This window comes from Calypte anna, chromosome 8 (assembly GCF_003957555.1).
Source record: "Calypte anna isolate BGI_N300 chromosome 8, bCalAnn1_v1.p, whole genome shotgun sequence".
NCBI lineage: Eukaryota > Metazoa > Chordata > Aves > Apodiformes > Trochilidae > Calypte > Calypte anna.
Genome location: NC_044254.1, coordinates 6,873,720 through 6,900,590, shown reverse-complemented (window position 1 = coordinate 6,900,590; position 26,871 = coordinate 6,873,720). Strand labels below are relative to the sequence as shown.

The following is a 26,871-nucleotide window of genomic DNA, read 5'->3' as shown; positions in this document are numbered from 1 at the left end:
GCAGGGCCGAAGGGGGCGTGCCGGGCCCCGCGGCACCATGGGAAATGTAGTTCTGCGGGAAGGCAAGGACGAGCCTGCCGGCACTTCCGCCTCCGGTAGACTCAGCCCTTTCGCCATGTTGAGTGAGGCGGTAGCCAGCGGCTGGCTTGCGAACGCCGCTGAAACCGGGTGGAGTCGCCAAGATTTCGGCTCCAAGTCAGCCGCGACCCTCTCGTCCTGCTGGGGTTTCGCCTGTGCGAGCAGAGGAGATGCCGGCGGAGGCTCTCTACCCCTTTCCGCCACTCCCAGCATGGCGATGCCGCGCCCCTCTTGCTGCGCGCCCTTTTCCCGCGCTCGGGGCTGAGCTGCGCGCGTCATCCTCCCGCGCCGCCGCGCGCATGGCGCCTGCCGCTGACGTCGCGCGGGCCACCTCAGCGAGCGGGTCAGGGTCCGGCGGCCGAACCCGGGGACGCACCCGTGGGAGCGGGACTGGCACCGGCAGCGCGGGGACCGGCAGGTGCTGAGGTGACTTTATCCCGGGCGGATGGGCTGAGGCACGGTGCGTGGCTGCTTCCCGCTTCCCCCCGGGTCAGAGCCGAGTCCCTGTGCGGGGACTCGGGATGCGCTGCCCTTCCCTCCCCTCCGTGCGCTCCGTCGTGTCAGCGCCCTCGGGGTCAGTCCTGGTGCGGGTCCTCGGTGCGTGGAGCTGCTTGCGGCACAGGGCTGCAGAGAAGAGGGGTGGCGGTGACAGTAACAGTGACGGTGACAGTGACAGAGGCGGTGGCTGCCGGTGGGAGCCGTGGGGGCCTTGCCCGCAGATGCCGTGCTCTGAATGCCTCAGGGATGGCGATGGAAACCGCGCACAGCGTGTTTGTGGGCACATGCAGAGTTTGGGGAGTCCCTGGAGAAGAAGTGCGAGTGCAAAAATGTGCACTTTGCATTCTGGCCTCTGCCGAAACGCAGCAAGGAGTTGTTGCTTGGAGATTGATGTGTTTTTCCTTAGCGTTTGCTTGCATGACTTGCAAAGGGCATCCCAGTGGTAGCTGTTTAAAATGGTTTTTTTTCTAGAATTAGTGTCACATATGTCTTCCTCTAGTAAAGGCAGCTATGTGTTTCATTTAAAAAAAAAACCCAAATTTGCAGATTGTAAAACTGCTTAACTAAGCTTTGCTGACAAATAAAGTATTAACCTATTCAAGGTTTTTGTGTGAGGTCGTATTTTCATGTAGCTGGTGTAGTGCCTGTGCTTTCTTTGACTTTATAAATTACTTGTTTCATAGGTTGAAAGAACAGTACTTCATCTTAAACCTGCAGCAATGGGCAGAACATACTTTGTTGAGGAAAGCATTGGGCAGTATCTTTCAGACCTGAGCACACAACCAAAGCCTTATGTCACTGGCCTTCTAATAGGGCAGGTGAGTGAAATATTTTATGTTTGTTCTATTCAGTCATGTTAACAGGAGAAAACCCATTAATCACATCAGATAAGTCCATTAACATTATACTGGGCTAGTACAGTGCAGGAGGGTGGTGATACGACCAGAGGGGATTTCTGGAGAGGGTTTGTGGTGTCAGTCAGCTACTGAAGTCTTGCAGAAATGGTTTGTGAAAGAGACAGCACAGCAGTTAAAACCATAAAGGTAAAACTTACCCGTAAACAAGGCTTTAAGGAAAGCAAAGGCAAAATCATGGTGGAGTTATTCTTGTGACAGATAGCTGTAGAGTTTATCAACAGGAAGCTGAACATGAGCCAGCAGTGTGCCCAGGTAGCCAAGAAGGCCAATGGCATCCTGGCCTGTGTCAGGAACAGGGTGGCCAGCAGGTCCAGGGAAGTGATTCTGCCCCTGTACTCAGTGCTGGTGAGGCCACAGCTTGAGTCCTGTGTCCAGTTCTGGGCCCCTCAGTTCAGGAAGGAGATTGAGGTGCTGGAGCAGGTCCAAAGGAGCAGGCAACCAGGCTGGTGAAGGGACTCGAGCACAGACCCTATGAGGAGAGGCTGAGGGAGCTGGGGGTGTTCAGGCTGGAGAAGAGGAGGCTCAGGGAAGACCTCATCACTCTCTACAACTACCTGAAAGGAGGTTGGAGCCAGGGGGGGGTTGGGCTCTTTTCCCAGGCAATTCTCAGCAAGACAAGAGGGCCGGGTCTCAAGTTGTGCCAGGGGAGGTTTAGGTTGGAGATTAGAAAGAATTTCTTTACAGAGAGGGTGATCAGACATTGGAATGGGCTGCCCAGGGAAGTAGTGGATTCTCCGTGTCTGGAGATATTTAAAAAGAGACTGGATGTGGCACTGTGTGCCATGGGCTGGGAACTGCAGCTGCAGTGGATCAAGGGTTGGACTTGATGGTCTCTGAGGTCCCTTCCAACCCAGCCAATTCTATGATTCTGTGAATGCCTCCTGTAAAGCAGACCTTGCAGTTACTGTGTTACATACATAGTACATCCTCAGACTTGCTGTCAGCCTCATGCTGTGTTTTCTTACTCTGATGTTTTTGAAAGTGCTCCCCACAAAGAGACTATGTCATTCGGGCTGTCAGAACACCTCCCAAGGAAGAGCAGAAGGAAGAGAGCATCAGTTCTCCAAGACTGGCATCTGTTGATGAGGAGTGGATAACAACACACGCCAGTCAGGTAGCACAGCAGGAGGTTGTGAAGGGGGTGGGTGGAACAGAAACAAAATAAGCCTTAAAACTGTCATAATGCTTGTGTAATCTCAAACTTTTTTTTAGCCTTTTTCCCTAAGTAAAAGAACCTTCCTAACCAATTTGTGTGAGACCAAAACACCTGAATTGTTTTCAGAGTTTGTGACAAAACAAAGACTTCACAGAGCTGAAGCAAGATTTGTCAGTTACTGCATTCCTACATTTCAAAGTAACCAAAAAGTGACAATCTTGCTTACTTAATTTCTGCTCTTTGTGCACACTTATCTCACTAGAAATTTTTGATGTGTCAGACTACCATAGCTGCATGATCTCTGATTCCTATTAATACACAGTCATTTCTCTTTTTAAGGTTTCTAGAATGCTCCCTGGAGGCATACTGGTCCTTGGAGTATTTATTATTGCAACCCCAGAACTATCAAAGGACACCCAAAACACTTTGCGCAGGGTAAGTGGGAAGATGGGAATATCTTCATGTGGAAAGCTGAGTAACTTTTTAATCATGGCCTTGAGTACACACTGTTGTTTTGTTGCTTTATTTCTAAAAGCACAAATCTTGTGGTTTGATGTATGGTTTTGAGGGTGAAAGCTCAGAAATCACTGGTGGGACTGTACCACAGCTTGTGCTTGCTCACTTTCTGCTTCTTGGGATGTTTCTGACTGTAACAGCAAATCTTGCTGTATTGCTGGAATTGGACATTCAGGCTTAAGGAAAACATCTTCAGGGTTTATGTTAAGCTAAGTCCTTGTGGCACAATTGTTAGTAGTGGTAGCATGCTGGCTTTTAATGTCTGAAAGAGTTGTTCATGTTAAAGGTGTTTGTGATGGTGAAACATCTGTAGTTCTGCTTGTTTTAAGAGTAACATCTTGTATAGAACCAGTGGGTTTTGACTTAGGGGTTATGTTTAAAAACTCCCTAGACTGTGCTGATGTACAGTAAACTTAAATGTATTTTTCTTGCAGGACTGGGGCATCTGGTACCACATTTAGTTTCTGTTCTGTAGGTGTAGGCTCATAAGTAAGTGATGTAAACATGAGAGGGGTTTGAAGCTTAATGTGCCAGGTTCAGTTTTGGCACTATTTGGTGTTTTTGTTTTTTTTTAATAAGTAGCCATTTTGCACAGCTGTCTCTTCTGATCCTCAGCTGGCAGGCACAGAACTGTAGTCAAGTGCTGTTTTTCAGAAATTATGATGCCTTATTTTTGATAAAAAAATCCATACCACTTTTTCATCCTTAGCTAATCTTCTCAGTGGAGAAGTCCTTGAGTAGAAGGCGGCTCTGGAAACCTTCTGAGGAGGAGATCTCAGACAGAGCAGCTCTTCAGATTTGTTCTGCTACAAAGAAGTATCCTTTATGAGCTAGGTGGATTGACTGAGACAGCTGCCCCCAGCTTTGTTTCTTTTGTTATTCCTGACTAAATAATAAATTGGGGAGGGAAAGTTGTTTGAGTTCAGATAGGCACAAGTTGAAATGATGGAGTTTTCTGATTAGCCATGATAAGACTACTCACCCTCTTATCCTTGCAGGATTTCCATCATTTCTTACTGTTAGGTTTTTGTGTGTGGTGGCATCAAGTTCTGCCTCCCCAGTTAGTTTTGATTTGCATAAATTGACAAAAAGCACCCAGAATGCTGTATAGCTGCTGTTCCTGATGCTACTGACAGGCCAGGGGGGAGCAGTGGGTGTGTGGGATCAGTGCTGCAGAGGAGTGCTGGGGCTGTTGATAATGGGATAATACAAGGAGAGAAAGCAAGAGACAAAGCAGTCTCCTCTCTTTCCCATAGTGAGGTGAGTGAAATGAGGACAAATTGCAAATTGGTGCCTTGGTGGTTCTCCCTGGCAGTTCCTATTGATCTTCATCTATTTGTAAGAGATGAGACAGCATCACTATGGTTGTTGAAGCTTACAGTCAAATGTCTGTCCACTTTTTTACACTAATGAAAGGTGAGAACTTTTCTCAGAGAAATAAGTTAAAGTTAAGGGCAAAGTTAATTGTGAATTGTTCTTATTAGTTTTGGGGTTTTTTTTGCTTTCACCTGATCTTTTTCTTTAAGTAGCAAAGAGTAGTTTGCCGAACCTATGATGTACAAGATCCAAAGGTAAGTTCATCATCCTGTGTGTCATATACAGCTTTGCATACATGAGCAAATAATGTTTAAAAAAATATCTCTGAGTTACACAGTGTTTTGTATAGCTGCTTTTTGTTTATTTCTGCTCCCAGAGCTCAGCTAAACCAGCAGACTGGAAATACCAGAGCGCTCTGTCTGCTTCCTGGTCAACTTTGTACTGCACAGTCAATGTTAACATTCACATTCCACTTCTTACTACTTCACCCAACCATGACTTGGAGAAGAACACAAAGGTAACTGCCTCCACCAGTTGTCTAGATGGTCCCTGCATTTATTCTTTTGACCATTACATTAAACAGAAAGAATTAATGTGAGGAGGAGAATAGGACTATCAGCAGAGAGTATTTGGTACTTAGTCTTCTTTCAGATCTAATTAAGAGTTACTATGAAGCATTTGTAGTGTAAAAAATGCAGATAGCTTTTTATCTGCTGTGCTTAGTGTTGGCAGTTTCCTTTGCTCAAAATTATTTGGCAGTTGTCATGATTATTCCAACTAAAGAATCTTCTGCTTTACCTAGTGAAGGGTCACATCCAGTTAGAGTAGGGGGTATGGCTTACTTTAAATACGAACTGACTTTCAGGGGGCTGCATCCATCTATACAAAAATCTTGTCCCTGGGATAGCACTGAAAGATTTTGTGGTACTTGATTCTTAATGGATAGATTCTGAACATGTTTGCTTTAAGATGAAGCTTCTGGCAAATGTATAGACAGATTTTTCAGAGACTTTAAAACTCTCAGCTAACAACACGTATTTCTGTAATTTCCAGTGCTGCCCAACTCCATTAAGGAAAAGCTCTTTCCTTTTTCTTAACAAGTTTTTTTGTGTGTGTTTTTGCTTTCTTAAAAGAATGGATTAAATCGATGGTCAAAGCAAATAGAAGATGGTGTTTTTCTGATCAATGGTCAAGTTAAGGGTGATGATGCAGAGCTGCTGGAAGGGCAGGTGAGTACCACACAAAAAGGGATTAAACCCCAACAGTGTTCCAAAGTATTGGCTGCAATGCCTTCTGCACAACACTTGTTGATCTAATTGGCCTCTTTCAGGTAGCTAATACACAGGACTCCTTGTGTCACAATAATTATGTGTGAAGTCTGACTAAAAGTGTGCTGCCTCCTCATTAGAGAGCATGACTAAGGTGATGTAGGTGGTGACATTCTGAAGATCTCCATATTAATAAAGATCAGAGACTTTTTTGCCTGATGCATTCATTTCTACTTTGAGTTTTGTAATTCTATTTTCATGGCTATTTTCTGTGCTGTTTCTTTTGCATTAGGGCACACATTATATCATAGAGAGGTTTTGATTCAGGGAGGTTTTTTTTCCTGTTTTGTGACACAATTTTTTTTTTCCACCACCTCAGAAAAAGTTAAGAGGAAATACTCAGCCCAGCCCTCAGTTCTCTGATGTGAAAGTTCTGACACAGCTGGTAAGTACTGAGTGGCTAGTAAAGGATAATCTTTCTGTTCTCTTATAAAATAGAATAAAAAAAAAGAGCATTATGAATTATTGTCTAGAAATACAGTTTACTGTGTCTAAGCCTTTTTATTCCCCCCGTGGATGTTGGCAGTGGCACTGGATGAATTGACATGTTCATTGGATTTCTTTGGGAAGTTTCATGCTGTGAGAACATCATTGTCTAAGAATTGCACAGTACAGCTGCAAGAAAAATTGTAAAAAACTGGGTATTGAAATGAACCCACAAACAAGTTCATTGGTTTCCAGGTGACTTTTCATTGTTCTGAAGCTCACAATCACCCCATGCTTCACCTTATCATAGAATGGCTGGGTTGGAAGGGACCTTTAAAGATCATCCAGTTCCACCCCCCTGCATGGGCAGGGACACCTCCCACCAGACCAGGTTGCTCAAGGCCCATCCAGCCTGGCCCTGAACACTTCCAGGGATGGGGCAGCCACAACTTCCTGGGCAACCTGTTCCAGCATCTCACCACCCCCACAGGAAAGACTTTTTTCCTAATGTCTAACCTAAAGCTCCCTTCAACTTTTCAACCATTTCCCCTTGTCCTCTCACTACACACCTGTGTAAAGAGCCCTACCCCAGCTTTCCTCTAGTCCCCCTTCAGATACTGGAAAGTTGCTCCAAGGTCACCTCAGAGCCTCCTTTTCTCCAGGCTTGTCATGCAAGCTGTGGACACTCACCTGAATGCTTTCATCAGCAGCTCAGTCACTCATGATGGATTGAGGGACAGGCCCTGGGAGCTGAATCACCTGGAGGTGTTGGGTTTGTGTCAGGAGTTTCCTCTCTACCTGAGGTGTTGCTGACTTGAACACTGAATTGTCCCAGTCTTGGTCCTAAAGTCCCATTGTGCCTGGGCATTGTTTTGTAGGCTTGTCACACAGCATGGGCCCCCCTAGTTCCTCAGGGAGTTCCTGATTTCTCTAAAGTTCTGCTCAGCAAAACTTCTAGGAAATTTACAAAATGCCATTTTAAGGAGTTGATAAGTATCTGAGCTTTTGTTGTTGCATTGTTCCAGTGGTTAGTTGCCTCAGAGAAACTAAGGTGCTGGGGTTTTTTTGGCAGTAGTTTACGTACTTCCTGTATCCCTGTCTTATAAGTGCTGTCTTAGAGTCCTTCCTACAACACACTGATTGTTTAGGTAATTAGGGCAGATATATCTAGGCAACAGTTTGACACATTCTAAATGTGACCACATTTATAATTTAGTACTGACAGATGGGGGATGACTCTCAGGATACCGTAGGTTATTGTGGCTGTATAGTAAGCATACAAAGTTAATTGTTTAAAAAGAACAATCTTAAAAAGATTTCTAGTTTGCAATACTAATAATAGCCACGAGCCACTTGCCTGCAAAGTTTTAAAAGTCTTTTAGACACAAATACTTGCAAGAAATGGAATGTCTGGAAAAGTTAATATATTTTCCGTAATGGAAAATGAGAGAGGGTTTTGGTCTTAACTAAGAAAAAAATAAATAAAATTGGAGTTATAAATTATGGGGAAAGAGATGTTATTTGTAAGCATCTTAAGGTATGCTAGTGCATTGGTAACAAGATAAAACTGAAACTTGTTTATTTTTCAGTCCCAAGGTTCAAGCCATAGATCAACAGCTACAGTCCAGGTCTGCAGTGGTTCCATAAATCTCAAAGGTGCTGTGAAATGCAGAGCCTACATCCATAACAATAAGCCTAAAGTTAAAGAAGCTATTCAGGTATTAAAAATGTTAATTAATCAGAAAGATAAATACATTAAATTTGTGGTACTGGTTTTTCCTTGCCAAAATGACATGGTCTGAAGTGGGAAAATTTTCATCCACTTAACGTTTTAGAAACTATCTGTGCAACTGTGGTGGGTTAATTTCCTTTTTCACTGCTAGCAGCTTCAGTCTTGCTAGAGCTGTTCTCTGGTGCTTATTTGCACAAATTGTCAAAGTGATTGAGGTTTGAAGAATTTTCTCAAAATTCAGAAAAGTCTACAGACTGTATTTTTGTATGTGTAGAAGGAAAGTACAGATAATTTGTTCAGTGGTTGTTTTTTCCCTCTTATTGAGTCAATGGTTTATGGTTATTTTTGTTTAGTTTTAATGTTAATATCTGGAAGTTGTCAGTTTTTATTCTAACAATACTAAAATTTTCCTCAGTTTTTCATTTATCTTTTATTATTTTCTTTTTTTGATTTTAATATTTTTGCTGTTATGTAAATGGGTTTTATATTACTGATGTTTTCCCTTTATTCTTGCAGGCATTGAAAAGAGACATCATAAACACATTGAGTGATCGTTGTGAAATACTATTTGAAGATATGATTATAAATGAAGGACCTCACAAAAAAAGTAGGGATTAAAAAACCAGCAGCTTGTATTTGTGGTGAATTCTGCTTGTTGTAGAAAATTCTGGTTTGCTGAAGTTTGAGTATGGTTAGAGCAGAACAAAAAGCAAGTGCCACAGTTTCTATTTGGCAGCCTTGACCTTTTCTTAAACCTGGAGAAATGTTGTCAGGTTCAGTTATGTTCTCTGGCATCACAGCTTTCACAGCAGGTTTGTGTTCAGTGTCTATAAATTGCCATTGCAGCTTCTCTCTCACTGATCACAAGTTCTGAAATTTTTAAAAATGATGTAGCTGAAACTCCTGTCACTGAAGTTGGAACTGAAGTTCTGACTCTAACTTGGACACTGTAAGTTGTATTTTAAAAAAAAAAAAGTTGTATATTATTCCTATTAATATTGAAGTATGCTAAAAATTGGTGACTCAAAGAGCCAGATGGATGTGGCTTTCCATGGCCCGTGTTACAAATGCTAGTGGACAGGAGCTCTGGATGTTAATTAAATTAAATAAACATTGGGTGGGGGGATTATGATGTGAATTATTCTGATTTTTTCTTTTTAGCTGACAATACAAATACATCATTTGTATTGTCTCTGTCCCCTAGTTTATTTCACTTCCTCCAATACTGTTGCACATATTTTGTCTTTTAAAGAATCAGGTATTTCAGCACCATGAATAATTGCTGGATTGCATTAGCTTGAATTTAACACCATGTTGCTGCCAGATCACAATGCAAATTGATCTAACAAAAATAAAAACTTCCTATCATTATATTAAAAATTAAGGGGGTAAATGCTGAGACCATATCTCCCATCTGGGGGATTCTTGAGGGGTTTTTGAGTCAGTGCAGCAGTATCAAGTTATCCTCTTGTTACGTTGGGTTTTTTGTTTGGTTGTTTTTAAAACAAATATTGCTTATTAATTTAAATATAAATTTGAAGCTTTTATATCAGGGAAAGCCTTTGAAACAGATTCATTGTGTAAGGAAAAAAGATTTGTGTTCTTGATTACCGTTGACTTTAAGGCAATGCGTTTTTTTCTGGGTTTTACCCAGACTTTACCCCACCAGACGTTTCCAGCTGAGTTGCAGTTTTTAGTTTCCTCAGTAGGTGGCACCAGCACTTTGTGTCTCCCAATGGCCTGAAGCTGTTGCAGTTCTCGGTGGTGTTGAAATCACATGGTGCACTCTCTTATCTGTAGTGTTTCCCAGAGTTCTTTTTGCTAGTCAGTCTAAACACGAAAAAAAGGTCTGTTTAACATTTTACGGTCTGTTTTGGAGGTATCTCGAGTATTTCTGGAGAGGCCAATGTAAGAACATAAGTTAATAGTAGCCTTGTAACAGCTGTAACAACTGCCCAAGCCATGCCTGAAACCAGGATTTTTAGATGGAAACCTGGAGCAGTGCTTTTGCAATAGCTTTATCTTTATAGTCAGAGATTACTGAGGAATCTTATCATAACTGGCAAGGAATCTTACCATAACTGGCAAGGCTTTTATTTGAATGGTGTTTTTCCCCTCTTTTCTTTTAGATTTGGAGAAGGAATATCATGTCTTACCTCAAAGACTGTTTGTCCCTGTTGCTGGATCCAGTGTGATGCTCAGTGATTATAAATTTGGTGATGAGGCCACTGGAGAAATCCAGGAACGTTTTGTTGAGATGTTGGATCAGTCTGTGCGAGCTGAAGATATCCATATAGCAGAGGAAATCAGCACAGGTAAACAGTTTCTGAGAACCAGGAGAGACTGCATCATGGATTATGAAAATGTTGACTAATGGCATAAGCCAGTTTTAGATAGATATGGATATACTTGAAATTGGCTCACGCCATATCAAGCACTCAGGATTTATATCAGTCCAATTATGGCTTAAATATATTTGTGAAAAATGGTAGTTTCATGTGGTTTTTGTGTTCAGCTTGTTACAGACCTCTCTTTTCTCCTATCAAATGTTTGGCTCTTTCACATGCATGTGTGATAAGGAAAAGACAGATTGTTTATATTCATTAAATGATCAAGAAAGACACACAGCAAGACCAGAAACCAAGTTTTAGCAGCCCACAGAACACTGATCTAAATAAAACAGATACCCCATTTCCAGTGCAGGGCTGCATTATTTCTGCAGCCATGGTTGCAGCTCTTCAGCTGCAGCAGATAATTAATGATTAAACAAGGTTTGCAGACATTATTGGCACATGGATTAGGAGTGATCCTAGACAGGCAGCTGAACTGTAAGAAAAACCTTTAAAGCTTTATTTTCTGGTTACTTTTTTTAGTAGTTCTGGCTTGTATTGTTTCCTGGTTTGTGGATTTTTTCCCATTTGACTTTAATTTCAATGTAGGAGTTAAATTTATAATTGAAATTCATCTCATAATGCGACCTGTGACCTCAGGGAAGAGATCTCTTTTCTCCCCTTTTTCCCCCCCATCAACATGAATACAAGCTTCAGTTTACAGCTTTATAATTTAAATTAAAAAACAAAAAACCCACACATTCTCAGACAAGAACCATGCATACTTTTTGATGTTAGTACTTGGGGACAAAAAAATGGGAAGTGTAGCAATAAGCTTGCTATGTAGGGTGAACTGTGATGGCTGATATTCTACTTGACCTTCTTGTTTACTTGAGGAGGTTTCTGAGTTTCTTAATTTCAGAGTTAACCAGAAATTCATAAATTAATCAGTTTTTCCCAGGCTTTTAATTAAACACGTTAGCTAAAATCTGCTTCATTACCTGGAGGTGTAGAAGATACACACAGCTCAGGAACCTCAGGAAAAACAGGAAAGCCAATAAAAATCTCTCCTGTGTTACAAGATAACACAAGATAATATAAAGTTAACTATCACTGAGCTTTAAGGAATTAGTATAATTTAGGCAGGCAAATTAATATTGTTGTAGCAGTGTAGATAGGTGTGGGAGGGAGTGGGGAGATGATTCAGTTCAGCTCTGCTGCTGATGTAAGGATGTGTGGTCTGGAAGAAAGATCCCTGTGATGCATTGCTGTTACTCCAGTTGATTTGGTGCCAGTCATAGGTGGAAAATGATGTCCAGGTAGCTCAAAAAATGAGTTTGTGTCTTCTTGGAGCTTGCTGGTTTCAGACTTAGGTGTGGGGGGTTTTTCTCTCACCTGCATAGCAGAGGAGACAGGAAAACATACAAAGAGGTTTCACAAACAAAACCTTAGAGTCTGGCCTTGTCCCACAAAGATTGTCCAGAGAATGAGTTGTGTTAATAGCAGTGATAGCAATAATGGTAGTGGCACAGTGCTGTTCTGGCTGAGTCACTGTTACAGCATTATTAACTTGTGATTTATTAAAATCAGAAGTTATTTATACACTTTTATTAACATCAGGAAGGCCATTTTAGGTATTAAAGCTGCCAAGTGTGTAAGAAAAGTGTTCTGTCTTGTAAGAAAATGCATTAACTTTGCAACTTGATTTTTATTGGTCCTTTGGTACAACGTGTCTCAATATTAGTGTGAACAAGTTCTTGTGATACAATGAGAGGTTTAGGTTTCTCATGTGTCAAAAGGCTTTTTCAGCACATCATTCCAGCTTGTGTGGCATTTATTTTTTCTTAGAGCTTAGCTTATTGGTCTTATAGAGTTTATTGGTCAATATTCAGTAATGGTATGAAAATAATTTTACAGTAAATGCTATTATCAGTTTTTCTGTTTGTATCAAAATTCCTGAGATCTTAGGCAGCAACCTTGAATTAACTGGAACTGCTGCCATAGGGAAGTTCTGGGGAAAGTTTGCTGATAAAAAGATTTGTTTAAAATTCAAGAACATGAGCATTTCAGAGATTTCTTTTTTCATTGCTCCTTAAAATAAACACTTGAGAAGAGGAGGATCTAATCAGCATAGCTAAAAGATGTATTTTTAAGCAGCTTTTAGTCAAAATATAAGACATAAAGGTATTTTGAGAAAGTCAGTTTTGCAGTCGTACTTAGTTCAGCCTCTGCTGCCAGCTCCTACAGTTTTTTCTCTTGATTTCTTGTGCTTTCCAGTGAAGTCACTAGTGGGTCATGGTTTAAAATTGTTACATTGAAAATAGAAAGTAAAACCTGGCCTATTTATAACTGAAAGATATAAATAGCTCTAACACTGTACTTGCAAGGTATTTAATGCTTTAACAGAAGCAATTGAAAGCTCTGTATTTATGATTGGCTTTACTAAATCCCTGCTCCTCCTTGGTGCCAGGAGGAGGGGGGTTGTTAAATACCCTGAGTGGATCAACAGAAATAAGACTTCTGTAGTGGTAATCACTTCCCTGTCTTTGCTAGCAAAATGAATAATTAAAGATTCATAAAATTGGTGCTAGAAAGCATCTGGGTTTGGAAACTATTTGTGGATTTTATACCACAGCTGCTTCAAAAGGAAGCCTCTGTAACTTAGTGGCATTGATGCCTTTGGTAACTAAATAGCTCCAGAGGTTTGCTTTTTTTTTCTTCTTTTCTCTTCTTGTTTTTTTCTTTTTTTCTTTCTTTTTGTGTTTTTTGTGGGGTTTTTTTGTTTGTTTGTTTATTTTTTTCTGAGCAAGTGGGCTTCAAAAACTGCCTTCAGAAAAGTGCAGCAGTTCTTAGCAAGATGCAAAGAAACACAGAGTTTAAGGGCACAAGCTCTCCTACTTGCTCATCAGAACTAAAGCAGAAGAAAGAAACCTGCTGAATCTGGACTTCAAAGGTGACCTGAGAAATAGGGTCAGCTTCTGGAAAAGTGATATGTTATTTTAGGGAATTGAAAACTCTTAAGTAGTTTAGAGAGAACAGGGTGCTCATAGTGGCTAGTTAAGGTACTTACTTACAAAGCCATCTTGCAACAATTAGTAGTTTATGTACTCTAGCTGAAGATTTCTGCTCATATATTTATGATATGAGCTCTTTATCTGGGCTATCTAGGGTGTGTTGAAACTGCAGCCTCATCGTGGACCAGTGGGCTGGAGAGATATGTGATGATTTCCCTTCAAAAAAGCACCACTTGCATTGAAGTGTTGTGTCCTTATTTTTATTTTGCATATCTGTGCAGCTTGGAGACAGATCTCAAAGCAATGTTTACATTTAATGTTGCATGTGTGTGTATCTGTATAACTTGCTGACCTATTAAGATTCATATCAGACAATTATTAATTGCTCTGCTGTAGCACATCCTATGCAAAGTCAGTGGGTTCAGGGGTAAAAATGGCTAAAGGTAGGTCATAAATACCTGGTTTGAATGCTTTAGCCTACACAACAGATCTTGTGTAAGTTTGACTTCAGAAGATTTTGGAGGCAATCATGCCCATGACTCATGGCAGGAACAACCTTGCTGATCACACACCTGGATTAGACGTTTCCTCCATAGCTAATGGTATGATAGAGAAAGTACTTTTCCATGAAAATCCTTTTCCTAGGACTCATACCCTGCATCATTTGTAATTTACAATTGATTGACAGCTCTGCACTGGAAGTGGGGTATCTGTTTTATTTAGATCAGTGTTCTGTGGGCTGCTAGAACTTCGTTTCTGGTCTTGCTGTGAGTTTTTCTTGGTCATTTAATGACTATAAACAATCTGTCTTTTCCTTATCACACAGATTCTGTTCTTTCTGAAGGCATCTAGAACTCCCTGCAGTAGCACAAACACTTTCTCTTAATGCTTACTTGTCCAGAAGATACCTGCAATAGCAGCTACTGAATCATAGTCAGGAACTTTTGACGAGGGATGCCTTAGCAAACTATCCAGGGATCAGGAATGCAAATTTGGCTCTCCACCATCAAGCAGCTTTATCCCTTAGCAGCACAGTCCAAAGCATACTTGCTCTGTGAGGAACAAATGAAGAAGTTCAGCCAGAGGGCTCAAGATTAATCTCCTTTCTTTCCTCCCCCTCTCTTACAAGCTGGATATAGCCATGTGGTTAGGGAGATCTTTGGAAAGGAAATAGTTATATATGGGTTTGAATCCCATCAGCTCTGTCACTTCCTGGCTGAGCAGTCTAAGGATTTAGTAATTATTCCAGGGGGGAATGTGTGTGTCCTCTATTTCTGCTCTGAAGGTGTCTTTCTAAGAGGTCTTCAAAGGAATTTCTGTGCTTTGAAAGAAAAGCATTTATAGCTGCTGGGTATGGAAATGATGCTCTGTTCACTTTTCTAGTGGCAGTGGGTTTGCATGTAGCCTGAACTCTGCAGAAATGGCTTTGAAGGGAAAACTTTGATCCTGGGAGGTGGTTAATAGCTCATTTTGGTGTTTCCCTCCACATTGTCTCCAGGGCATGTAGAAGCTGTTAGAAAGGTTTCTCTCAAAGCAGGGTGTGGAAAATGACTTTAAAAGGAGGAACTTCTTCCCAATTGTATTTATTTTTGCTCTTTTTTTTTTTTTTTTTTTTTTACTTCAGCCATACAGAATAGGTTAGTACTATACTGTTGATACTGGGCCAATTCTACAGCAGTTAACTGTGTTTTCCTACTTTAAAAATGTACTTTATAAAGCTGATATGAAGTCCTTGGCCTTTTGTGTTAATTCAACTGTAAAACACAGCTACTAGTTTTTCACCTGGTATTTACTTCTTCACTTGATTTCCATGCAGTTGACATTTGTCCAGTTACTGACAACGTGGATGACACACAAGAGAAAAAGCTGACAAAAGCAACGTTGTTGATGAAACTTCAACAAAATATGGGTATGTTTACTTCCCTGATTTTGCTCTGGCAATCCAGGAATGATGGGCTCTTTCAGTCCTGTTACCTTCCACAGCATTATAAATAAACTCATGAAATGAATTAAAAAGTCTTAATTTCTGCTGCTAATTTAATACAACAGCTTTTCTAAAATGAGTCCCCATTTCAGTGTTGTAGGTGCAAAATGTTTCTGGGGAAGAAAGAATCACAACCTGCAGCTGGAACAAAACCAGTGTTTGCATTCTTTCAGCCTACAAGTCAATACAAAAGGCTCGTAGCTTTATTTCTGATTTTTTGAAGAGTTACCACTTCTAGAATTCTGTACTAGTTGAATGGCTTTGACAAGTTGGCATCCACAAATTGAGCAGTGACTCACTGAATCTTCAGAAGCTGACAAATACATAAGGGCTTGGGTGCTAATTGTCAGCCTCAGTAAGTCAGGAAACACCCAGCCACAGAGCTTGTCTTTCAACTACAACTTCTTCATGATACTCATTCATCCAGCCTGTCATCTGTCTTTCTGCACTTGGTACAGTTCTCTTTGCAGGGAGCTTTGACTGCCTTCATATAAAAATACAGTTACACTTGAGTTAACAAAACTAACTTTTGATTTCTGTTTATTCTTGGAGCTTTCTATTAATTCTTACAAGTTGAACATGGTAACTTGAAGATTAAAGAGTAGTATCAGTAAATATGTGTTTGCTTTGGCTATAGAAATGCTTTCCCTTGAATCATCAGTCAGGTGTTTTGGTTTTTTGTGTGTCATCTTCTCAACTGCATCAGGAGGAAGCATGTTAATCAATAGGAAAATGACTGTTGTGCTACACAGAGACTGACAGAGTAGATGTAATGCCATTCAGAAGAGAAAAAACCTTAAAGGTCATCTAATTTCAACCCCTTTCCATGGGCAGGGACACCTCCCACCAGCCCAGGTTGCTCCAAGGCCCCTCCAACCTGGCCTCGAACACTTCCAGGGAGGAGGCAGCCACAACCTCACTGGGCAACCTGTGCCAGTGTCTCACCACCCGCACACTAAAGAATTTCTTCCTAATGGCTTTTGTTCCTTAAAGCTTAGTGCTTTTATTTTTTCTGGCCCGATTCCTGGAATTTGGGCCCCCCCGTTTAGGAAGGATATCAAGGTCCTGGAGCAGGTCCAAAGGAGGGCAACCAGGCTGGTGAAGGGACTCGAGCACAGATCCTATGAGGAGAGGCTGAGGGAGCTGGGGGTGTTCAGCCTGGAGAAGAGGAGGCTCAGGGGAGACCTCATCACTCTCTACAACTCCCTGAAAGGAGGTTGGAGCCAGGGGGGGGTTGGTCTCTTTTCCCAGGCAGCTCTCAGCAAGACAAGAGGGCACGGTCTCAAGTTGTGCCAGGGGAGGTTTAGGTTGGACATTAGAAAGAATTTCTTTATGGAGAAAGTGATCAGACATTGGAATGGGCTGCCCAGGGAAGTAGTGGATTCTCCGTGTCTGGAGATATTTAAAAAGAGACTGGATGTGGCACTCAGTGCCATGGGCTGGGAACTGCAGCAGGAGTGGATCAAGGGTTGGACTTGATGGTCTCTGAGGTCCCTTCCAACCCAGCCAATTCTATGATTCTGTGATTCTATGAATGAAGCAGTAGTGCAGAGTCAGTGCACTATTTTATGGGCCAGGACATGGCCAAGTTATTACAGAAGTATGGAGTATTAGGTTTCTGGAAGGACCTTACTCTGATCAGAAATGTCGTCTGGAGCTTTAATAATCGATTATCAAACATCCTCACTTTAGATTTGAGCTTAGCAGTGGTAGATTGGTTTTGGGGTGGCTCTGATTGTTTCTCCTTCTGCTTGTCATTTGTCTTGACCCTGCCCTCCACACCCTTGCTGCTGTTGACTCTGCTGCCCCTGCCACTCACTGGGTGCCTTTCCTTTGTTGTTTTAGGTGTGGTCATAGCAGCTGCTGTCGCAGTCTTTGCATCGATCTTCTCTTTCAATTACTTCAGTGATTAAGCTGCAGCACCTGGAGCTTCGTGGAAGTATGGGCCAATAACAAGATGGAAACATCTGGGTTTAATATGTTAGTAATTAAGAACTGTTCCCCAGTTAAATGTGCAATCCCAACTGTAATGATAGGTTCAGTTACCTTGTTCAAGCATGCACTTCTGTATCAGGTAGATTCATGAGGTTACAATATCAAGTAGAAGGTGAATCAAATTTACAAGAAACTAACCTTGTTGTTTGCCATAAAAGAATAACAGTGTTGTATTCTAGAAGGATCCCTTAAACAAATGTAGAACCTTAATTTTCCTTCTATTTGCTGTTTTAAGGAAAATGCTACTACTGGTATTTTTCAGGGTATTTGTAAGACTTGTGTAGTTACCAGGTGTGACAATTTGTGCTTTAAGGTTTCTTTCCTAAGAGAAGTCTCCTCTCATAGTTAATCAGAGGAAAAATATATATGTAATGAAGCCACATGCATTATTTTTAGGTAATATTGGTTAATTAGAATAACAGGTATACAAATAGTTTCTAGTAGTTTCAAGACTAGACCAATTAACCCTGTAAATGCCTCCGTTCAAGACCTGGGGAACTCAAATCAACAAAATATGTAGAACTTTTGAGATCATATATATATATATAAAATATATATGTGCTGCTATTTACTTGGTAGCTATGGATGAGGAGATCTCTGTCCCGTTCTGATGCAGTCATTGTTTTCTTGGAAAATTAAATGTTTCAGCAACAGCTACATCTAGGTAGCCCTTGTGGATTATCTTGTAGATCCATGCAAGTTGTTGAAATTGTTTGCTAATCAGGATTTTTAGACTATATACAGATAACTTTCCTTATGAGATATTCTGCTGGGTATGTTAGGTGGTAATATATACTGCTATATATACTTGTCATGAGAAGAGGGGACAGAGGGAAGAATGTTAGTAAGGCTAATAAAGATGTAAAGATAAAGATGTTTACTTGGATCTGAACTACAACAGAAAAGAATTCCAGATTTTAGAGTGTTTTAGTACCACTGCAAATTTCTTTTTTATACAAAGGCACACTGGACCATTATGAAAAAACACAAACACTTCAGTTCTAAAGCATAACCAGGGATGTACTGGGATGCTTTTAATAAAGGGCAACTGAGAAAGATGTCTTAAATACTGTTGCCTCCGCTGTGTATTCTGTTTTTACATGTTTGGAAAAAGATCTGGTTTTAGAACTATGCTAACACTGTGTTGGTCTGTTGTGCTGAGTATTGCTCGAGTAGGATCTCGGAGGAAAGAGAATGTTTTGATGGAGGCACTGACGTCAGGTGAGTCCTGCTGAATGTTTTATCCATGTTCTGTGCAAATGTATGGAATCAACAGGCAAAATGGCATTATGCAAAAGAAAATAATTCTGTGGGAGGTCGAGTGCTGTCTAGAAAATGAGGATTTTTTTAATGTCCTTCAAAATACACTCAGTTTAAAAGGTGCTATGCTAAAGTCTTTGTTAGAAGGAGGAACAAAGGAGTAATGAGAAGAAACAAATTCTTCTTTTTTTTTTTTCTTTTCTTTCCTTTTTGGGGGGAGGGAGGGTGGAAAAGGGAGGATGCCTTTGGAGGTAAGATACCAAATGGTTGCTCTGTAGTTGCCTGTTACTCCGAACTCAGCCATAGAAGTTCTACAGTGTTTGAGGTTCAAAATATCTTACACCAGAGAAGAAATTGTCATCAAACACTCTTGTTTGGCACCTGTGGTATAAAAAGGAGAGCTGCTTGTTTGGAGGTGTTATTCCATAGGTCACCTAGCAGAGTTGTTTTTCTTCCTCCACCCCCCGGAAGCTTATTCAATGAGTAGTAAATGATCCTTTTCTTTATGGTGTTACTACAGACCATCAAATTAATCCTTCATTTTATAACTAATTAGGTATCGGGGATGTGTGGGAGTCTTAATTTTCCAGTTTGAGGTTGGAAGAAGGCAAAGAAAGCAGTTGCTTTGGATGAGGTTTCTGGTTTGGTAGAGGAGTCTGTATTTACCCACCATCTGTGTCAGAAGGCAACAATTTAACCCTGTCAAAGATAAAAAACCCTAGTAATTTGACTTGTATTTACAGATTAAGCCTTCCAGTCATCCTGACATGTGGAAACAGTGGATGTAGAGAAAAGCAGGTTCTCACTTGTCTAAATTACAGAACTGCCCAAGAGGGGATTTCACTGTCATCTTGCTTCCCATCCTTTTTTTGTTGTTAGCCACTGATAATGTGAGAGACTGAGTTCTGGAAATAAAACAAAAGGGTGTGTTGTTAGGGGAGGAAAAAAGCAAGCAAAACAACCTTTTATAAGGCTCTTTCCTGACAGATGCTTTTAGCTTTTGCTCAGTTTCTTGGAGATACATCCTTTTCCTGCTATCTGTGTAATCTGAAGCTTTTGGTTTGTGAAAGCTCCATTCGGGCTCAAGTTGAGCATTTTTAACTCATATCCATGACTACAGATAGATTTTTAGTTTAGTATGGAAGAGTCTGAAGAAGTGGTTGGAAGTTCCACATCTGGAAGTCTGGCTCTTCCAAGTGTACTTTTCAAATTGATGTTAAAAAATAATTTTAAGGAAACCTTATTTTCTGTGCTGTGTAGTTTTAAAAAGCCTCAAGTGGTCTTGTACAATGAGGTTTGTAATTCCTCACATCTGAGGGTCAGTGTTTGGCATGCCAGTAGCAGTCATGCATCTACTAGAGCTGTTCTTAGTCTGATCAGCAGTGACACCACTGATAATGAGTTCCCTCCCACCTCTGTGTTTGTCCATGTCAGAATATCCAAGGACACTCAGGGTCTCTGGGATTTTGAGTCAAAAGGAAGAGTAACCTTAGCCAAGGGTAGCAGGAAGGCAGCTCCCATGTCTTAATTAAAACATTTAATTATTCAAGACCCTTCATACAGTGGTGTGATGTTTGAGTCAAGTCTTGCTTTTTTGTTTTTAAGGTGTTTTGTTGTTTTGGGGTATTTTTTTTTTTGTATATGGATGACTCCTGTGATCAGAGCTTTCTTGGCAGCTTGGTTAGTCATGAGCTTATGTTGAGGCTTGCTTTCTTTCTTTACTATTTTTTTTAAATTACAGGTTGAAGGATAATCCTGCTTAAGCATGCCTAGTCTGTCTCTTAAATTGGAGTGTCAGCTTCTTTCTTAGAATCATGAATGTAGTTTCTGTGGTGGTTATTGTTTGTTAGGGGTTTTTTTCTTGCAGCGTGGTTCCTCAAAGAAACGAAGGTTACGTGATGAAGCTGCTGATGTGCAGCCTGATAACTTGTGAACCAAGTTTGATAAAGCAAGAAAGTTCTAAAAAATGTTAGGTTCTTGCCAGTGTTGTGGAGATTTTCTGCTGTGCAGAGGACTTAAATTTTTCATGCCTCTTCTTTAAAATATTAATGTAGAGACAGAAGACAAATATTGCTGTGCTACTCAGGCAACTGGTTCTTTTTGTTATAGAAGATAATGAATTATTTTCTACAGAACCTGTTAGCATAAGATTTTCATAATACCAAGTATGTCTACAAATGGAAGCTTTCTGAGTACTCAACCTGCTGATGCAAATGAAATGTTAAAGTGATTTTAGCTGTAAGGGAAAGGCTTTATTCTACCTGGAGTTCTGTCAGAAAAACATGTGGTGGTCTTGCATTTGAAAAACTTACAACATGGAAAGCATAACAGTTTGGGAAGATCCTATTTTGAATTATTGGGGGAATAAAATAATGAGTTATTTTCCAGGTTAAAGGAGATTGAACATTAGTAAGAGATGAGAAGGAACGTGCTTTTTATTGCTCGGTGTACCCAAGGTGTGGTTTCTGGTGCTCTGTTAACATAGTAACCTGTGGGAAAGCAACATTAAAAGGAGAAATTTGGTACCATTTGGATAGTCCCTGAAACTGGACAAACAAATAAAACAGATTTTCTTCTAATTTTTGGCCATTATTTAAAACAAGGCTTAAGTCTGTGTTTAAGTAACTTTGTTTGAAATGGTATCTCATGACTCCTTCAGTAATGTTTTGCAGCCTTATATTTCCCAAATCCTTTTGAGTAGAATGATTTTGTTGTGCAGATCTCTTGGAAAGTAGTGTAACTTCCAGCTACTCCTGTGAATTTCCCATGTAAATGACAAACGGAGGAAAAAATGTGCTTAAAAGGGTGCTAAGAACCTGCTTTTAGTGAGTGGGTTCTATGACTGCAGCAATGGTTCCTTGGTCTTAGCAGTCTTACTGATCCATGTGGAGAATATTGCAGGGTGACATTTCTGTGCTGGGATCCTGACCCCAAGCAAAACTGAAAGCTTCCACTCCAAATTATCAAATCATATAAAAATGGTTGGTCATGTGAGCACTGAAAATAATGTTTAACCTTTTGATAAATCTCAAATGCTACTAACAAAATTGTATGCAGCTAAGCTACAGATATTTCTGTCCTCAGAATACAGTTCAGCTTTGCCAGTGTGAAAAGATGCAATGGAAATGTTTCTGTTGGTTTTGTTGTCTTGTATGAGAACTGGAGGAGGCAGATTTTTTAGACCTACAGAGAGAGAGGGAGGAAGATTACACTGTTTCCTCTGTGTTTTCCTCTCAGACTGTGAAAGTGTAGTTCTCTGCAGCATCCCTTTAGCAAGATTTAAAACTTTGAGTTTATGAAATGTCTGATGAGTGCTTACTAATATTTCACATATTTTTAAGTTTAAGGATTTGTACTATCAATGTATTTCACACTTCCAATGGCAGGTTTTGAGAGCTCTTAAGTAAGTTTTATTCAGAGTTATTACAGAAGCACAATGTACTTTTTCAGTAACTTGCAGACATTTTAAATAATACTGTTCAAAACATGGAGCAACAATGACCTGAAAATAGCTGATAATGTGTTTGTGTAAGCTGTTTGGATGACAAATTTATAGAAGCACTGAGCTAACTTCAGTATTTTCAAGAATATTGAAAGTTAAATGTGGAATCATAAAATAACATCCTAGATACCTAAGCCATGTAGGAATGCAAGGACTTCGGGCTGTTTGTTTGTCCTTAAAACTGGTGGATAAGATCTTGTTCCTACTGAAGTCAGAAAAAATAATCTGAGGAGTAAGGACTTGCTGTAATTCCAAGATGATGGAGACAGCTTTTCATTTATGCAGGGGGATGGATCAGTCCTGCTTCCCATTAAAATAAAGTTGTTCTTGTGCTTTGCAGAGACAGGCACGGGCCCTCCATTTCTAATTTTATTTTATTTTTCCTAAATTTCTTAGAGATCACCACCAGTATCATCTCCTGTTCTTCCTCCTGCTTGTGGCTGGCATCAAAATAATTATGTACAGGACTGTCAGTTACCTGTGTTCTAAGTAAAACTCACACACTACCAGTTAGCCAGTTGTATCTTACAAACAAGTGAGCAAGGAGAGCCTTCTCTACATGAGGTGGGTGGTACTGAACTTCATTTACAACACACTGAGGAGGGAAGGGAGAGAAAGAGGACTATGGCTCTGTAATTATTCAACATCTTGCTCATCCGTGTCACCATTTCCCAGGGCTGGAAGCTCCCTTTCAGGCAGCAGCCCATACTCATTTAGGAAAGACTCCACATCCACAGCAAAAAACTCCTCGTTGAATTGTTCCGAAATGCTGATAAAATTGCTCAGGAGCTCCCCACCCTTGTAGACAAGAAGAGTGGGGAGCACTTCGTTTGAGAAGCGGTCTCCAGCCCCTGTGTCAGAGGCCTTGATCTTGCAGAACTTGACAGTGGGATATTCAGCTGCCAGGCAGGTCAAGCTGTTGTTGAGAGCATCACAACCCTTGATGCCATCTTCATAGATGTGGACGATGACGGTGGTGGTTTTGCGTTCCTTCTCCACGGCTTCCAGGAACTGTTCCCCGTTCTGCAGCTCGCTCACGTAACCATATTTTGGCCCAAAACTCAGCCTCTGGTGCATGTCCTGCATGCAGCGTTTGCGGTAGTTTTGTAGGCAGCTTTCATCTTCTTGCTCATCTTGGATTAATTCGTATTCCTGCATGCTCATCTGTGGAGATGGAGAGAGTTTTAAATGAGTGAGTGGTCATCCCTTGGTGCTGACACAGTTATCTGAAGGACATCACATCAAAAGCTTAGCCAGAAGAGCACTCATGGAATCATAGAGTTGTTTTGGTTGGAAAAGACCTTTAGAATCATAGAATTGGCTGGGTTGGAAGGGACCTCAGAGATCATCAAGTCCAACCCTTGATCCACTCCTGCTGCAGTTCCCAGCCCATGGCACTCAGTGCCACATCCAGTCTCTTTTTAAATATCTCCAGACACGGAGAATCCACTACTTCCCTGGGCAGCCCATTCCAATGTCTGATCACCCTCTCCATAAAGAAATTCTTTCTAATATCCAACCTAAACCTTCCCTGGCACAACTTGAGACCGTGCCCTCTTGTCTTGCTGAGAGTTGCCTGGGAAAAGAGACCAACCCCCCCCCTGGCTCCAACCTCCTTTCAGGGAGTTGTAGAGAGTGATGAGGTCTCCCCTGAGCCTCCTCTTCTCCAGGCTGAACACCCCCATCTTCCTCAGCCTCACCTCACAGGACTTTTGCTGGATCCCTTCACCAGCCTAGTTGCCCTCCTTTGGACCTGCTCCAGCACCTCAATCTCCTTTCTGAACTGAGGGGCTTGAGTCCAACTAGAAAAATAAGTCTGGCTTCCATATTTGCAAACCCTGGATCTTACAGAATTGGTGGGATTTTTGCCAGCAGCTGCAATGGGGTGACGATTTTATTCCTGTCAGGTTTTTTGGGTTTTATGTTCTGTCCTCCCTGTCCCCACCCCATCCCCCACATCCTTTCAGACCTGGTAAGTGGTGATGAGGGATGTTCAGACTCAGAGCTCCATCCTGACTAGGATTGAGATTTACTATTGCCTGAGCCATGGAAAGGAATGACTGAGCATGAAGGCAGGAAAGGGAGGAAGACAGGTTGTTGTGAAATAGGCTGCTTATTTTACTGAAGTTAGATCCTAGGTCAGGGCAGGTGGTTGGGTATGCATTTGTTCTGTCTGTTGTGTGAGTGCTACTGTGCCATAAGAGTTGAATCTGGCAAATTCAGGGTTTTCTGGCTTATAACTGGTATGTTTTATATGAGAAAGAAACCAATTCCTTTTGCTTTTCTTACCTTACGGGAGAATCTCTGTCTGGTGTCTTTATCATCTTTGCTGAAAGATCTGTGTGGTGTAGACATCTGTTTAAGGATTTCCTTCTTGCTCAAGGGTAAGGATCCTCTGTCTTGGCTTTCTAATTTAAACTTTCTCCAGTCATTGATGACACCTTTGGGTCCTAAGAGAGATGAAGTTAGGTGAGAAACTGGCTCAACAAGAAGCTGTCTTACGAAATTTCTGCTTTTTGTTGGTTTGTCCTTCTGTTTCACAGTGTATCCATCCACCCCCCTCCCATCCAGAGGGCTCTCCAGTGTGGAAAGCCAGAGCTTTGGGACCTACATGTTGCATTAGCTTCCTGAAGAAAGAAGGAAGGGGGATTGTTCTAACCTGGGTCACTTTGATGGTCTGGTTCCTATCAGGATCCTGTAAAAGGATTTTGCTGTACTACATGAGTAGTTTTAACAAGGATGAGGATGCTGAAGCCTGGGAAAAGTGACATGTTGGCCAAAACAGAAGTGTATTTGCATTTCTCTACAGACACTGTATTTGAATACATAACATGAGTAAGGACTTGGAGTACAACTAATAATACAGGACACCTGAGATGATTTTCTTTCTTTATTAAACCTGTACCTGTTCCACTGGGAGAATAACCAGTAAGGCTTATGCTGTGATAATTATGATTGTAATGCACAGCTTGGTCTTTGGATCTGATGGATTAAAGCAGTTCTATTTTGAAATGGGAAAAAAAGAATAATTGCAAAATTCTGGTGGTATTCTGAAGCATTTTAACTTGCATCTTTGATTATAAAGCAAAACAAAGGAGTATTTTAGGGTTTTAAAAGGTGAAGTTTATCTATGGAAAATTTAGAAGAGGCAAGGTGAGCAGCTCTCTCTTTCCTGTGGGAGGTGGTGTTACCAGCTGCTGAGACTGTTTTGGATTGAATTTCAACACCTTGAAGTGTTGGCTAAAGGCACTACATCCCTTAATAGAAAGGGAAGTTGACCTGGTATTTTGCAAGAGTGATTCTAAAGTAGGAATAGGCCTGAACCTCTTGACAGAGCAATAGCAGTCTAGTAGCCTGATTTCCAAAATTATTTTCAAGCTTTGGTTTAGTGCCCTACTTTTGGGTCCCAGGAGGATGTTTATTGAGCTATGTTTATTGTAGCCCAAAGAAAAGAAGCCCTCAGAGCAGAGGGAGGGAATGACTGCCATATAGTTACCTGCTGGTGGGCTGGGATGTAGTGATGCTTGCCTGGAGAGCTGAGTACAGTGTCAGTGCTCATAAAAATCACAGTGATGGAGTGCAGGTTCAAAAAGAATTGTGATTCTGAGTAAGGATGCTTTCAAAGGTTTTAAATGCTGACCTAGGTTTGCCAAAAGGATTTATAGGTTCACTTTTAATGCTGAATGTTCCTTTTGTAAAGAGAAGCAAATAATTCAGCCTTTACAGTGAAACCTTAAAAGCTAATTCTAGTGTGTGGGTTTTGTTGCTATTTTGTTTTATTCCTTTTTCCCCAGAAGGAGGAAGTTGATGACTGTAGCAGTAAACCAACAAGAGCTGCACTGGGCATTGCTGTTGGTGGCTTCTTCAGGTGCCTTCTGTGTTTACCATTTGCTTCAGGTATGAGGAGGATTGGCACAAAGATGAGTTTGGTGTCACCTGCTCACTTCAGAATACATCTCATTGGCTTTGGAAACTCTATTTCTGTGCAAGGGGTTTGGCAAGCCAGTGGGATCCACCAGGATTCTGGGTTTTACCCACTGAGTGGGTACAGTTTATCATATTTTTAGGGAAAAGAAAAAAAGACTGTTAGTTTCCTTGCCTGTGTGTGTTGCCTGTCCTTCAAAATCTTCTTCAAAGCTGGTGTTGGCATTTTCTTCCATTTTGGTTGCTGGAGCAGATCCTGTGAGTTCAAAAAGGAGAATGATTAAAAGCAGGATAGAAAAGGGATAAGCTTACAGCAGGTAGGGTGCAGGATGGGATTTCCTGCAGTTAGCAGGTATCAGTGAAGATAAAACTACACTTAACTGTGGAGCTTCTTGTCTTCTTTTAAAGTACAATTAGGATATATGTCAGTCTCTTTGAAGAGGAGTCAGGCCAGATTTTTAGTAAAAGTAGAACAGCCAATGGAGAGAATTTGGAAGATGGTGTGAAACAGTTCTTGTAAAACTTCCTGCAAGGGGAATGTGTAGTGAGTAATTTTGTCTTTAAGATTTTTTTTGCCTCTCCCTCAAGAACCTATTGATTTTCCAAGTGCTGCAAGTCCTTCTTTTTAGGGGTTACCTGAACTGCTTGTTTGTCATACAGAAAATGGAGCCAAATACTTGAACCTGTTGGACAAGAGACTTCTGAGCATCCTGGAGCTCAACTGCTCATCCTGGTTGGGCCATTTACCAAAACCAGAAAAACTACAGGGTTTATAAATCAAAATAGCTTTTGTGTCACCTGTTCTTTAAATAATCCAACTTAAGGCCCAATCACAGGGCCCCGGGGGACAGCAGTACTCAAGCAACACCCTTTTTATCTTTTACAGAGAGTTTT

General features: G+C 41.0%; 2 protein-coding genes across 6 annotated transcripts; one reads left to right on the top strand and one right to left on the bottom strand.

Annotated features, from left to right (window-relative positions):
• Positions 1-374: 374 nt before the first annotated feature.
• Positions 375-18,358, top strand: ODR4 (odr-4 GPCR localization factor homolog). 5 transcript variants are annotated; one of them, XM_030455544.1, is made up of 14 exons: positions 375-504; positions 1,260-1,394; positions 2,476-2,607; positions 2,989-3,084; positions 3,875-3,981; positions 4,700-4,736; positions 4,859-4,999; positions 5,616-5,711; positions 6,130-6,195; positions 7,826-7,954; positions 8,485-8,575; positions 10,098-10,283; positions 15,129-15,221; positions 17,142-18,358. In XM_030455544.1, exons 2-14 carry the CDS (start codon positions 1,296-1,298, stop codon positions 17,207-17,209), a joined length of 1,341 nt encoding a protein of 446 aa, XP_030311404.1. In that variant the 5' UTR covers positions 375-504; positions 1,260-1,295; the 3' UTR covers positions 17,210-18,358. The 5 variants fall into 5 exon arrangements, with proteins under 5 accessions (XP_030311404.1, XP_030311408.1, XP_030311403.1 ...); XM_030455543.1 differs by having other exon boundaries at positions 380-538; XM_030455545.1 differs by lacking the exon at positions 375-504 and adding an exon at positions 552-652.
• Positions 18,359-22,689: 4,331 nt separating this feature from the next.
• On the bottom strand, positions 22,690-26,213 carry PDC (phosducin). The gene is made up of 3 exons (XM_008503285.2): positions 26,153-26,213; positions 24,343-24,503; positions 22,690-23,217 (listed from the first exon to the last, which is right to left on the bottom strand). Exons 1-3 carry the CDS (start codon positions 26,211-26,213, stop codon positions 22,690-22,692), a joined length of 750 nt encoding a protein of 249 aa, XP_008501507.1.
• Positions 26,214-26,871: the final 658 nt, after the last annotated feature.